This window comes from Capricornis sumatraensis, chromosome 2, assembly GCF_032405125.1.
Source record: "Capricornis sumatraensis isolate serow.1 chromosome 2, serow.2, whole genome shotgun sequence".
In the NCBI taxonomy this organism is placed as follows: domain Eukaryota; kingdom Metazoa; phylum Chordata; class Mammalia; order Artiodactyla; family Bovidae; genus Capricornis; species Capricornis sumatraensis.
The window spans coordinates 150,431,849-150,445,697 of record NC_091070.1 but is presented as its reverse complement, the minus strand read 5'-3'; the positions used below and the strand labels follow the sequence as shown (position 1 = coordinate 150,445,697).

Below are 13,849 nucleotides of genomic sequence, written 5' to 3'. Positions count from 1 at the left end.
GAAACAAAAAGTTTTAATTTATGGGAACATCTTTCTGGGCAGAATAGTATGGGAGAACCTCCCTCCCTTATGAATCTTCTCAAATGCTAGGGGAAAAAAAGAACTGAGTGAAATGGGCCCCATTGTTCTCCTCTTATGGATACACAAGGGACCCATGAGCTGAACTGATTTTCAATTACTTCCCAGGGCAGACTTATCAAGCAGATTTGGTGAAGAGGAACTGTTAGGTTGCTCAAGATGAAGACTACTCCCACTTTTGTACCTGTGCCTTTAAACCTTATGTCCATTTCTGCCAAAGGCAAAGTGGACCCCCTAAAGGGCGAGCCAGTCCTCTCAGACTGCTACATACCCTGCAAATGGAATGCATCATATACTGGGTATAAGCCCAGGGTCCCTTACCACAGCCATCTTCATGTCGGCTGTAATTCGGTCCTGCCAAGCGAAGCAGAGAATGTGTGGCAGGTAGAGGGTGAAGTAGATGACACCACTACAGGCTGCTGCCAGACTGGCCCTGGAGAAGAAGGTGCTGAGCAGGAAGCACTGCATGATCGTAGCAATGGAGAAAGCCAACAGGAACAGGAAGAGGACGAACGGATTGCTGTAATGCAGGATCCTTCCATGCTGAAACCAAAGTGGCCACTTGAGTCAGTAATTTCCGCCCACATCCAGGAGCCCCACCCCTTTAGGAAGTGATCTCCATGTGTTCAGAAGCCCTCCGACCCAAAGGGATCTTTCCCATGAGCCCAGTGTGTGTTAGTCGCTCAGTCGTATCTGACTCTTTGTGATACCATGGACTGTAGCCCACCACACCCCTCTGTCCATGGAATTCTCCAGACAAGAATAATGGAGTGGGTAGCCATTCCCTTCTCCAGGAGATCTTCCTGATCCAGGGATCAAACCTCAGTTTTCTGAATCTCAGTCAGATTCTTTACCATCTGAGCCACCAGGGAAGCCCTGTTATTGTCTAATTTTCTACACTTAATACTCAATATATTGAGGTCCTTTAATTCTAATTACTTCATTTTCTTCTAGGAGGGTAACATATTAAGCTACCTATCAGTACTGAGTAATTGTTCTGGTTCAGTAATGAAATCCTTGGGAAGAGGAAAGAGTGGAGGAAGAAGCCTCGAGCAGGGAGGAAGATCTGGAAAGGGGGTCTTGGAGCATCAGTAGTTCCTGTGATATACTGAATTGATGAGGAACAAAAAAGGGAGGTGGGAGACCACCCAACAAGCTTTAACATTTTGCTTTGGTCCTGGGAAATGGCAACCCACTCCAGTATCCTTTCCTGGAAAATCCCATGGACAGAGGAACCTGGCAGGCTATAGTCCATGGGGTCGCAAGAATTGGACATGACTTAGAGACTAAATCACCACCACCTCGTCTGCTGACTTAATCATTTATACTTATATTCTGAGATTTGCCTCTCACATTGGTGAAAATGTCTGTTGTTAATCCACATCACTTGAGAGTGGATTAATCGTTGCAGCACATGATATTATAGAAATACATTTCATAGAACCCGTGGACTGTACTCAGCACCTTTCATGTTAACTAATGGGTCAGTCACTGGCTATGTAGAAAATAGAACCAAACTAGCTATTTTTAATAAGTAAGCTGCTATCTAATTACATCAGCAGATAAATTGAGATGTTCAAATTGATCAAGCCTACTTGTTTCTCTTTTGCTATAGGCCTCCTATGAGGATTTTTACCCTTTGCACATAACTCCAAACATGTATAGATTGTCCTGTTCTTTTCTTGGGAAAATAAAGGTACATTGCTTTACCTCTTGAATTGGTTCTGATTATTTGGTAGCGGTACCCTAGAGCACTGGGTTTCTCTAAGTAGAGAAGAGAAACCAAGTAGCAATATCTCTGTGTGTGTGTGTGTGTGTGTGTGTGTGTGTGTGTGTGAGTGTGTATGTGAGTACTGACAGAATGTGGTCCACTGGAGAAGGGAATGGCAAACCACTTCAGCATTCTTCCCTTGAGAACCTCATGAACAGTATGAAAAAGATAGGACACTGAAAGATGAACTCCCCAGGTCAGTAGGTGCCCAATATGCTACTGGAGATCAGTGGGGAAATAACTCCAGAAAGAATGAAGGGATGGAGCCAATGCAAAAACAACACCCAGTTGTGGATGTGACTGGTGATAGAAGTAAAGTCTGATGCTGTAAAGAGCAATATTGCACAGGAACCTGGAATGTTAGGTTCATGAGTCAAGGCAAATTGGAAGTGGTCAAACAGGAGATGGCAAGAGTGAACGTCGATATTCTAGGAATCAGCTAACTAAAATGGACTGGAATGGGTGGATTTAACTCAGATGACCATTATATCTACTGTGGGCAAGAATCCCTTAGAAGAAATGGAGTAGCCATCATAGTCAATAAAAGAGTCCAAAATGCAGTACTTGGATGCAATCTCAAAAATAACAGAATGATCTCTGTTCGTTTCCAAAGCAAACCATTCAATATCACAGTAATCCAAGCCTATGCCCCAACCAGTAATGCTAAAGAAGCTGAAGTTGAACAGTTCTATGAACACTTATAAGACCTTTTAGAACTAACACCCAAAAAAGATGTCCTTTTCATTATAGGGGACTGGAATGCAAAAGTAGAAAGTCAAGAAATACCTGGAGTAACAGGCAAATTTGTCCTTGGAGTACAGAATGAAGCAGGGCAAAGGCTAATAGAGTTTTGCCAAGAAAATGCACTGGTCATAGCAAACACCCTCTTCCAACAACACAAGAGAAGACTCTACACATGGACATCTCCAGATGGTCAACACCGAAATCAGATTGATTATATTCTTTGCAGTCAAAGATGGAGAAACTCTATACAGTCAGCAAAAACAAGACCAGGAGCCGACTGTGGCTCAGATCATGAACTCCTTATTGTCAAACTCAGACTTAAATTGAAGTAGTGGGGAAAACCACTAGACCACTCAGGTATGGCCTAAATCAAATCCCTTATGATTATACAGTGGAAGTGAGAAATAGATTTAAGGGCCTAGATCTGATAGACAGAGTGCCTGATGAACTATGGACGGAGGTTTGTGACATTGTACAGGAGACAGAGATCAAGATTATCCTATGAAAAAGAAATGCAAAAAGCAAAATGGCTGTCTGAGGAGGCCTTATAAATAGCTGTGAAAAGAAGAGAAGTGAAAACCAAAGGAGAAAAGGAAAGCTATAAGCATCTGAATGCAGAGTTACAAAGAATAACAAGAAGAGACTAGAAAGCCTTCCTCAGTGATCAATGCAAAGAAATAGAGGAAAAAAATAGAATGGGAAAGACTAGAGACCTCCTCAAGAAAAACAGAGATACCAAGGGAACATTTCATGCACAGATGGGCTCAATAAAGGACAGAAATGATATGGACCTAACAGGAGCAGAAGATATTAAGAAGTTCTGGCAAGAATACATGGAACTATACAAAATAGATCTTCATGACCCAGATAATCACAATGGTGTGATCACTCACCTAGAGCCAGACATTCTGGAATGTGAAGTCAAGTGGGCCTTACGAAGCATCACTACAAACAAAGCTAGTGGAGGTGATGGAATTCCAGTTGAGCTGTTTCAAATCCTAAAAAGATGATGCTGTGAAAGTGCTGCACTCAATATGCCAGCAAGTTTGGAAAACTCAGCAGTGGCCACAGGACTGGAAAAGGTCAGTTTTCATTCCAATCCCAAAGAAAGGCAATGACAAAGAATGCTCAAACTACCGCACAATTGTACTCATCTCACACACTAGTAAAGTAATTCTCAAAATTCTCCAAGCCAGGCTTTAGCAATATGTGAACCATGAACTTCCAGATGTTCAAGCTGGTTTTAGAAAAGCCAGAGGAAACAGAGATCAAATTGTCAACATCCGCTGGATCATCAAAAAAGCAAGAGAGTTCCAGAAAAACATCTACTTCTGCTTTATTGATTATGCCAAAGCCTTTGACTGTGTGGATCACAATAAACTGTGGAAAATTCTGAGAGAGATGGGAATACCAGACCACCTGATCTGCCTCTTGAGAAACCTGTATGCAGGTCAGGAAGCAATAGTTAGAACTGGACATGGAATAACAGACTGGTTCCAAATAGGAAAAGGAGTACGTCAAGGCTGTATATTGTCACCCTGCTTATTTAACTTCTATGCAGAGTACATCATGAGAAACACTGGGTTGGAAGAAGCACAAGCTGGAATCAAGATTGCCAGGAGAAATATCAATAACCTCAGATATGCAGATGACACCACCCTTATGGCAGAAAGTGAAAAGGAACTAAAAAGCCTCTTGATGAAAATGAAAGGAGAGTGGAAAAGTTGGCTTAAAGCTCAACAATTCAGAAAACTAAGATCATAGCATCCGGTCCCATCACTTCATGGCAAATAGATGGGGAATCAGTGGAAACTGTGTCTGACCTTATTTTAGGGGACTCCAAAATCACTGCAGATGGTGATTGAAGGCATAAAATTAAAAGATGCTTACTCCTTGGAAGGAAAGTTATGACCAACCTAGACAGCATATTAAAAAGCAGAGACATTACTTTGCCAACAAAGGTCCATCTAGTCAAGGCTATGGTTTTTCCAGGAGTCATGTTTAGATGTGAGAGTTGGACTGTAAAGAAAGCTGAGTGCAGAAGAATTGATGCTTTTGAAGTGTGGTGTTGGAGAAGACTCTTGAGAGTCCCTTGGACTGCAAGGAGATCTAACCAGTCCATCCTAAATGAGATCAGTCCTAGCTGTTCATTGGAAGGTTGATGTTGAAGCTGAAAGTCCAATATTTTGGCTACCTGATGCGAAGAGTTGACTCATTTGAAAAGATCCTGATGTTGGGAAAGATTGAAGGCAGGAGGAGAAGGCAACGACAGAGGATGAGATGGTTGGATGGCATCACCGATTCAATGGACATGAGTTTGGGTGAACTCCGGGAGTTGGTGATGGACAGGGAGGCCTGGCGTGCTGCAGTTCACGGGGTCGCAAAGAGGTGGACACGACAGAGCGACTGAACTGAAACTGATGTGTGTACTCAGTCGTGTCCAACTCTTTGTGACCCCATGCTCCACCAGGCTCCTCTGTCCATGGAATTTTCAAGGCAAGAATAACAGAGTGGGTTGCCATTTTCTCCTCTAGAGCAATATCTGTAATGGGCATGTAAGATCTGAATACAAAAAAAAATGTGCCACTTACCTCCTATTGCTACCATTTCTTCTTCCTTCATGCTGTCGTGCCTGCTGGGCACTGACAGAACAGATTGAAAAATGGAATAAAACAAATGGCAAAGGAGGTGGAAAAGAGCCATGCTTTTAACTAAAAGCAAACTTTGAAGGAATCTAAATAAAATCATGATTAAGACTCAGAGGCCTGATTTTGTATGAAAGAGCTCTCTACATTACCCTGGAAATCGCTCTCCTTATCCTTAATGCCATGCCACTCAATAAAAGCAAGTCCCTGACTGAACAGGTGGCTTTTGGCTAGAAGACCTTTAATATGGTTGTTAATCACAAAAGAATGAAATCAATTTCTTATCTCAGATCAAAGTAAGGTCCTTCAAACTTCTAGGCTATATAATTTCTCATTGACTTAAGACAGAGATGAAAGTGGTTGGCCTTGGCTTTTTCTTATGACCACTTTTCTTTTTTGTTTTAATAGCTTGAATAACAATGGAAGCCTTCCATTGTCCCAGCTTCCAGCTTCTTTCCTGCATAGTTGAGGTGGGAAGTAAGGACAGGGGAAAGATGAGAACGTCATTCAAAGGAAAATCCTATTTTGTTGTGGAAAGCTCTGTTTCCGCCATCACTGGAACAATGTCCTGGTTCCCACAAGGAGAAACCCCTTTGTACAAGAAAGTCTTCATAAACATTCTTTACCTCACGTCCTAAAAGCTTTGAAGTCCTAATGCCCATTCTTAGGGAGGCAAATCTCAATGCCACTTATCAGCAACAAGTCTCAGGGCCATTACAAGGTGTCATGCATGTTTACGCATTTTGCATGAGTCAGATGCTCATGTATTTTGATTCTTTTGATTCCGAGGACACTAGATGTCTTAGTAGTGAGGAAAAGAGTAGACTGAAGGGCGGGAAGGAACAAAGATCCCTAGAGGAAGACAAGTTACTCAGCTTCTCCCCTCCTCTCCGTGGAACTCCAGGACCCATTGGGTACTTAATGCTACATCTGGGTCTGGTCAGACTGAGCAGGCTGACTTCAAAATCAGCATTGGTTTTGATAGGGCTATAGCCCAGGGTTTGGCTAAAGCCACTGTTCAATGAATCTCAATGCAACACTTACACCAAAACCATTCAGACTTAGTACATTTTACTGCAAAGAGAAGGGACAGGATTTGGTTTAACTGGATATGTGTTGGTGGGCCAAGATATGTGATGGAACATTCTTGGATCAAGTAGCCACCAGGTATGGTCCAGCAAAACAAGGGACATGCTTAGCCAGAGCCTATGCATCAGCACACATATTGCTTAGTGCAAGGAGCTCTTAATAGCATGATGGCAAAGAGGCACAACAAGTTATCAGGAGCTTGCAAAGCCTGAAGTCTAAGCCTTATACTAAATCCCAACAAATAAATGTAAAAAACTACCTAAATTAAATGTCCCATCACTTAACAAGTACAAAAGGTCATCTATTGTGGAGGAGTTAAACATGAAGCACAAAAGGGTATTATGAAATAAAGTTTTATATATAAGTTTAGCTTGCATGGGAGCTGTAAATTTGTGGACAATAACCTAGGCATGCTGTCTGCACTGATAAAATATCCGTCACTGAGAAAGGATGGACTCCAAATTCTATCCAAGATTTTGTAGGCATCAGAATGTCCTTTGGTCAAGCAATGAATGGAGTGACCACAATGGTTATTAATAAACAGTCCAGATCTCCTCTCCTAATATACTGAAAAGGCTCTCCACATCCCCACTCCAGCTGGCGGTTGGTACAGTAATCCCAAGAAAACACTCCTTAGATTCATTTCTTCTGTATTTGACAAGATAGAACCCTTTGCACATACAACCACCCAGTTACCAGAGTCTGGGATCTGCTAACAACAGCTTTTCCAGATAGTTCATGTAATGGGGTGGGATAATCTATCTATTAATAGCTTGTGGCTCCCCAGGCAGGAAGTGGGGGCAGGGAAGATGCTCGGATACATCGGCTTCTTGGGGAAGAATTTGTCTCTCTGTCTTCCACCTTGGCCTAAATGGAAAGACAGCTACATGTCATGCTATCATTGTTGGTGAGATGACTAATCTAGGTACAAGTTCATTAACAGGAAGGAAAGTAAGAGGAACAAAACTATTCAAGGTTTTCTGGACCTTCTCCATCTGGCTTACCATGATGAATATCGTCAGCAGGCAGATGCTCATCGACATGATAGAGAAGCTGTCCAGGAACCAGCTACACCAAATCACCCTGTTGGAGACACCCTGATTTTTCAAGGTTTCCTTCAGTCTCAACTCCTTCTCTAAGACAATGCTCTTTACAGTCATGGAGACAGAGTAGATCCAGGCCAGCACCATGAAGATAGGGAAACAGCGGTTCAGGATGATCATAAAACTAAAGCAAGAGGAGAGAAGCAGAATAGTAAATTGTCCTGAACCTGGTGGAGTAAATGTTTGAGTAATGAAGTCATGTATTGAGAATGAAGCCCAGGTGGAGGGAAAAGGCAGAAAATTCTCCACTGGGCATTCAATGGACTTGAATCTTTTAATATATTGCCCTCTGTCCCTTTCCAAATTATATGTTAGTTGTTCAGTTGTGTCTGATTCTTTGCAACCCCATGGACTGTAGCCCACCAGGGTCCTCTGTCCATGGGATTTTCCAGGCAAGAATATTAGAGTGGGTTGCCATTTCCTCCTCCAGGGGATCTTCCCGACCCAGGGATTGAATCTGGGTCTCCTGCATTGGCAGGTGGATTCTTTACCGTCTGAGTCACTAGGGTAGCCCCAAAGAATTACTTTTTTTCCTTAGAGCAAGTTGGTAGCCTTTTGGTTAGCCCTGATGAAAACTCTGTGAGTAAAATGTGTAAATAAAATTGTACTATGTATATTACACAGTATATGTATATTACACAGCATTCTTTATAAGATCTCAGTTAGCTTTTTGGTTAGTACAGATGAGTTCTCTCTATACATAAAACATGTAAATTAAATCATACTATATATGTTATATAGCGTCTTATAAGATCATTCCAGGAAAGGACTGATAATACAGGATGTGACTGGAAGAGATTCATGCTAACTGATGTTGAGGTCCAAGAAGGTGGACCAAGGGAACTGGTTGTGGTGAGATCATTAATTGAATCCACAAGGGTTCGCCCAGTGAAGCAGTGCCTACCCTGGAGGATCAAACCTCAGTCATACAGGAAGAGGCACAAGATAACTAATCACTGTGGCACTTTTAGAAGGCAACTGCCCCACTGACAAATCAATCAGGGATTCAATGGTCACCGATTCCACCAGCCTATACTCATGGAGGGCATTCATGGATATTCATTCCGGCAAACAGGGCAAATTTAGTATTCTGGAATTAATCTAGTGTGAACTTTACATATGTTTTCTATACACTTGACCTTGCTAGTAAAGCCCTTGAGGTTATTATCTATTGAAAACTGCTGGGTAACACAGTAAGGGCCTAATTCCCGGGTGGGACAGTTTCACTGAGATGGCCCTAGGAAGTGAATCATACATTCATAAAGTCTGCCCTTCTGGGACCTGCCACCAGAGGGCTCTCCCACATTGAATGGCCAGAATTCCTGCCTCCTCACTGTCTACCTCAGTTCCCTGCCACTCACTCCTATTCTGATCTTTAAAGTGGAACTGGGCTTTTGCTTCTGGTTCCATTTCCCATTTCTGCCTATTGTCCAACCCTAAACTGACTGTGAAACAGCCCCTGTTATCTCTTTCAGTCTTTTACAGAGCTGAGCAAGAAGAACTGATTGGACTAAGGTGTTACACCCATACAGGGTTTTATTTTTACAATTCTGGCCAGCTAGCAGTTTGACTCTTTTTTTCTTTAGGCTGTGCACATTTTTCTCCTCCCTGAACCCCACAGACCCACATATACACTATGGTGAACTTGCCAGTTTTTTTTCCTAGGAGTTGAATCCCTAAGCCAATTGCAGATCTCTGCTCCCGTCCTGGGACATTTCTGCCCCACCCACCACAGTAAATGAGCCCTCCCAGCCCTTTCTCCCTCTTTGTCCCTCCCTCGACCTCTCCACCTCCAAATGCATGTTCAGAAAACAGTAGGATACTTGCATGTCTTGCTAATGGCCAGCAAAAGTACAGGCTTGGGGGTGGGGGTGGACAGGAAAGGGGGGCCAAGCTCATCCAACACCCCCTTCCCTTCTCCTGAAGCACACATCATGGGAATGTTAATTAGGGAAGGAGCTGCATTATTCCAAGGCTCCTAGGAACCGGACCTACTTGTGATGCAGAATCCTAATTTGCTGTTTTGGCAATCACTGGCCAAACACTCTGACCTGAACTCTTTCACATACCAAACATATTACATAGTGGAAATGTTAAAAGCCTGTGTTCCCTCCCCCAACCTCACTTTCTCTGCTTTAATTTTCACCTTCCCTTTTCTACCCATAACACCAACTCCTTTCTCCCACTTTACTTACCCATCTGGCTCTGCCTGCAGCTGAGGGGGCAGGGCATTCTCCCTGAGATGGCCCCAGGAGCCAAAGAGATTTTTCTCCAAAGAGATTGAAGCCTGGGGAGCACCTGCCCTTCATCCCACCCCAGAAACCTGATTAGCTTGTCCTGGATGGGGCCTGGGACCTCCGACTCACGAGTCATCCACGAAGCAGGGGTAAGGCATCTGCTGGAGATAGATTCCAACTGGAACCTCCTCCCAGGCCTGACTCCTTGTGATCCCCTGTTCAACCATGTCCTGCAGATAGGCAAACCCTCCCCAGATGTATCGGAAGTCTTCCACAGGATCAGCTCTGGGGCCAGAATCCCAGTACCTGAGAAGAAACCAGAGAGAGGGACACGGGATATGGATGTGGACGGACAGGACAACTCACTTGTTATCAGCACGAGAGGACTTGGCATTCACTCTCCTGAAACTCTCTCCGGAACTTTTCCACATTCTCTGATTCTGTTTTCTAGGTCAAAGTTTAAATCTCAGTGATGAATATTAGCCTCAGCATGATTTGTAATGGCTTTCATTCAAGGACTCTATTTTGAGCTTTACAAATTATCTTTCTTCCTCTGATTTAACTTAATTTTTACTGATGTATAGGCTGAGTCCAGTTTCAATCCCTTACTCTGTAACAAATGTAATTTCCCAGTGACTCTGGTGAAACCTCATTTGCAGGATCTCTGTGAAGATAATCCAATACCTAGAGATTTTCATCTCCAAATTGATCGAAGGCCAGCCAAGGACAAATGCTGAGGTGAGGAAGTAAACACATGTAGCTGAATTTGCCTGGTCCCACCAACTAGCAGGGTCAACTGTCTAGCTTAGTTCTTTGATATCAAATGCTTTTCTGTGCCTTTCCAAGTGACCCTTCTGTCTCAGGAGGAGATGAGTGGCCTGAGCCCACAGGAGCCCCCTTTCCTTGCCTCATACATCACTGGGGATTGCCAGGGCCTTCTGAGATCTCCTGAAGCATCACCTGTCTTTGATCTTATCGGTTTTCTCCACCACATCTATGTCCATTCGGATCTTGTACTTCACATGGGGCGGTAAGGAACTGGTCCAGGGGTGCATGTCCGGAAACACCACTCCAGCCCAGAACCTGTTTTCCTCCAGCAGGGACAGGGCTCGCTGAGTGAGTTGAAATTCATCATCATAGCTTTCAAACTTATCCAGGATCAAGCACTGTGGATAATCACAAAGGTTGAGAGTCTGAGGAACAACCAACTGCAAAGACTCAACGGCAAAACAGGGCAGAGGATCAGGGCTGCTGCCCCAGTGGATGGGTCAAAAGCAAGAAGACTTATAAACTTGCTGTTTGCTTAACTCTGGGCTCTGGTGTCAAGTTTTCAATGTGTATAGATTTAGGGGTGAAAGGGAGCTTAGAAACACTGACTTGCTCTCATCCCTGCAGATTTAGTAAGGACTGCACAATTGGGCTGTCCAAGGCTGTCCAAACATGCAAGTCATCAAAATGACAAAAATACTCCCAGCTCTCACTCCCCAGTACATGGAGTCTAGGGAGTGGGGTCACATCAGATACAAGCTGCTTTGAAGATCAGAAAGCCTGCCGATAAAAGAGTTTTAAAGGGAGACAGAAACAGTCCCAGCAGTGAACCTTCCTGCCTCTCTGCAAACACACAAGGATGGGCAGCTGAGGGAAGAATGAGGAGGAAGAGAGAAAATAACAGAAAACCAAAGGGATTTCATCAGAGAAATCATTTCCAGTTATAATTTTATGACAGGTAATGAGGATAGAGAAGATTTCCTAACCTGTCTTTTTCTTTTCTCCCCCGGAAGAGAAAAAAAAAATCATTATCTAGAAAAGAGCAGAACTAAGAATTTCTTTTAATTTGAATATTGGGTGTTGTCCACTTTTATAGATTTGTTAAAGTGTTGTACTGTACTTGGGTGTGTTTTTTCCTTAATCTCCGGTTTCTATAATACACTGGGGTTATTGTGCGATGTTTCTTTCTTAGTATGTAACTCACAAGAGGTCAGCTGGCCTTGCTTTGATTAATTTGTTCACGGAATACTTACTGAGGGCCTGCAAAGTGCCAGAGCCTGTTTGGCTCCAGGGATACAAGGAAGAAAGATAAAATCTCTTCCTGAAAGAAACTCCAGACCTAATGAGGGAAAGAGTTGGTGTAAGCCAACAGTCAGAATGCAGGTTCTGGTGAAAGCAAGCCTGGGGTAGTCAAGCAGCCCAGTGGTGGAATGAGGCTATCTACCTGGAGGGGGTCCTGGAGGGCTGCCTGGAGGAAGAGACTCTTGAGTAGGATGAGAATAAGCAGGAATTAGCCAAGGGAAGAAAGCAAGGTAAAGGTCAGCTCAGGCATGGAGAATCACTCACAGGATTTCTGCAGACCTGTGAGAACAGAATAGAGATCCCTTTCTCTGGTGCTTTCAAACCACTATGGAGATTTTAAAAGACAACTATACTCAAGTTCCTCTCCAAACAATGAAGTCAGATTCTCAAGAGGCAGGACCAAAGCATCAGTATTTTGTCAAACGCCCACACCCAGGTTGTCCTAGGTTATAGAGAAGAATGTAGGTGAGCAGAGGTGAATGGTGAGAGGTGTGTACTAAAAAGGCAGGTGGCAACCAGGTCAGTTGCTCTGCTGGGTTTGCAGGGTGATTGGCCAACTGAGAGGTTTCATGGGATGCAGGGCTTTCCATGCTAAAGTCAGGAGTTTTCCTGGCAAAACTCTAAAAAGCCACAAGAAACCACTGTGGGGCTCTAAGCAGAGGTCTGACATATGAGATTAGATCATGTTTCTCAAAGTACACTGGTGGTGGGAAGGGGAAGCTGGAAGCCTGGTTAGAAGGCTGTTGATGTAACACAGGCTTAAAGGAACACATTAACTCTCCCACAGAGCCTCATGAGTGACCTGGAACCCTAGTTTTATTGAGGAGGAGACCTGATAGAGGTCACATAGCTAGATGGTGGCAGAGTCTGGATTCTCTCCCCATTTTTCAACTCTAGGTCCAGACTTCTTCCCACACCAGGAGCCACTGGTACAGCCCAATCTACGGGCTTCCATGCGCTACGATTGTCTCATAAAGTAAGAGAGCATGCTTGGATGGGGGAGGGTTAGGAGGAGAATGGATACACATATATGTATGGCTGAGTCCCTTTGCTGTTCACCTGAAACTATCACAACATTGTTAATCACCTATGTGTGTGTTAGTCGCTCAGTCATGTCTGACTCTTTGTGAACCTATGGACTGTAATCCACCAGATTCTTCTGTCCATGGGATTCTCCAGGCAAGAACAGTGGAGTGGGTTGCCATGCCCTTCTCCAGAGGATCTTCCTGATCCAGGGATTGAACCCAGGTCTCCTGCATTGCAGGGAGATTCTTTACCATCTGAGCTACAGGGATAACCCAATACAAAATAAAAAGATAAAAAGAAAATAGAGCATAGCTATTACTTATCTATTTTAAAATAATAATATCTCCCTTTTTAAAAAAAATCAGTTTGTCAAGTTTAGGACTGCACATATAGAGTTTTAGTATTGACAAATAGATTGAACTTGAAATTAAACTTCCAAAATAAAAAAGAATATTATTGGGGAGATGGGAATTCTTTGCAGTGTCTTGTAGCTGTGACACACACACAGAGAACAGTCTATCAATTCCCTCATAGCATCACAAGGCACTTGGACAGAGGAGTCATAGAGGTCTTATGGTCTGATGTCTTTGCTTTACTGATGAGGCAACTGGTATCCGATGGGCAAAGTTCCTTATCTAAGGTCAATATGGGTCAGAAGCAGAATATGGATCCATGTCTTCAACTGTTAAGCCTGAAGGGTGGTGTTGGTCCTTCACATTCCTCTAATAGCAGCCACAAAGTGGGAGAACAGAATTCCTGAACAAGATCTCTTGCTTCTGGTCAATAGACCAGCACTGTCCAGCAGAACTTTCCACAACAATGGCAATGTTCTACTTCTGCCCTGTCCAACATGGTAGCCAGGAAGCACACATTGCTATTTTGCACTTGAAATGAAGCTAATGCATCTGAGGCACTGGCCTTTTCACTTTTTTAAATTTAAATAGTCACATGTGACTGCTGGTTACTGTATTGTTAGCACAGCTCTAAAGATAGTAAATTTCCGGAGGTCAGGGGCCATGTCTTGTTTACTAAGTCTCTGTAACAGTATTTCCTCATGAAAGGGGCTTAATAAGTGTATACTGAATT

At 43.3% G+C, this 13,849-nt stretch overlaps 1 protein-coding gene across 1 annotated transcript in view; it reads right to left on the bottom strand.

The window, feature by feature from the left end:
• ABCA4 (ATP binding cassette subfamily A member 4) overlaps positions 1–13,849 on the bottom strand; it is a 152,478-nt gene that overhangs the window by 80,234 nt on the left and 58,395 nt on the right. The window contains exons 12-15 of the mRNA XM_068964606.1: positions 10,628–10,833; positions 9,797–9,973; positions 7,332–7,554; positions 400–621 (exon numbers count right to left, since the gene is read on the bottom strand). Coding sequence (XP_068820707.1) covers positions 400–621; positions 7,332–7,554; positions 9,797–9,973; positions 10,628–10,833 — 828 coding nt within the window. The remainder of the gene's footprint in view (positions 1–399; positions 622–7,331; positions 7,555–9,796; positions 9,974–10,627; positions 10,834–13,849) is intronic.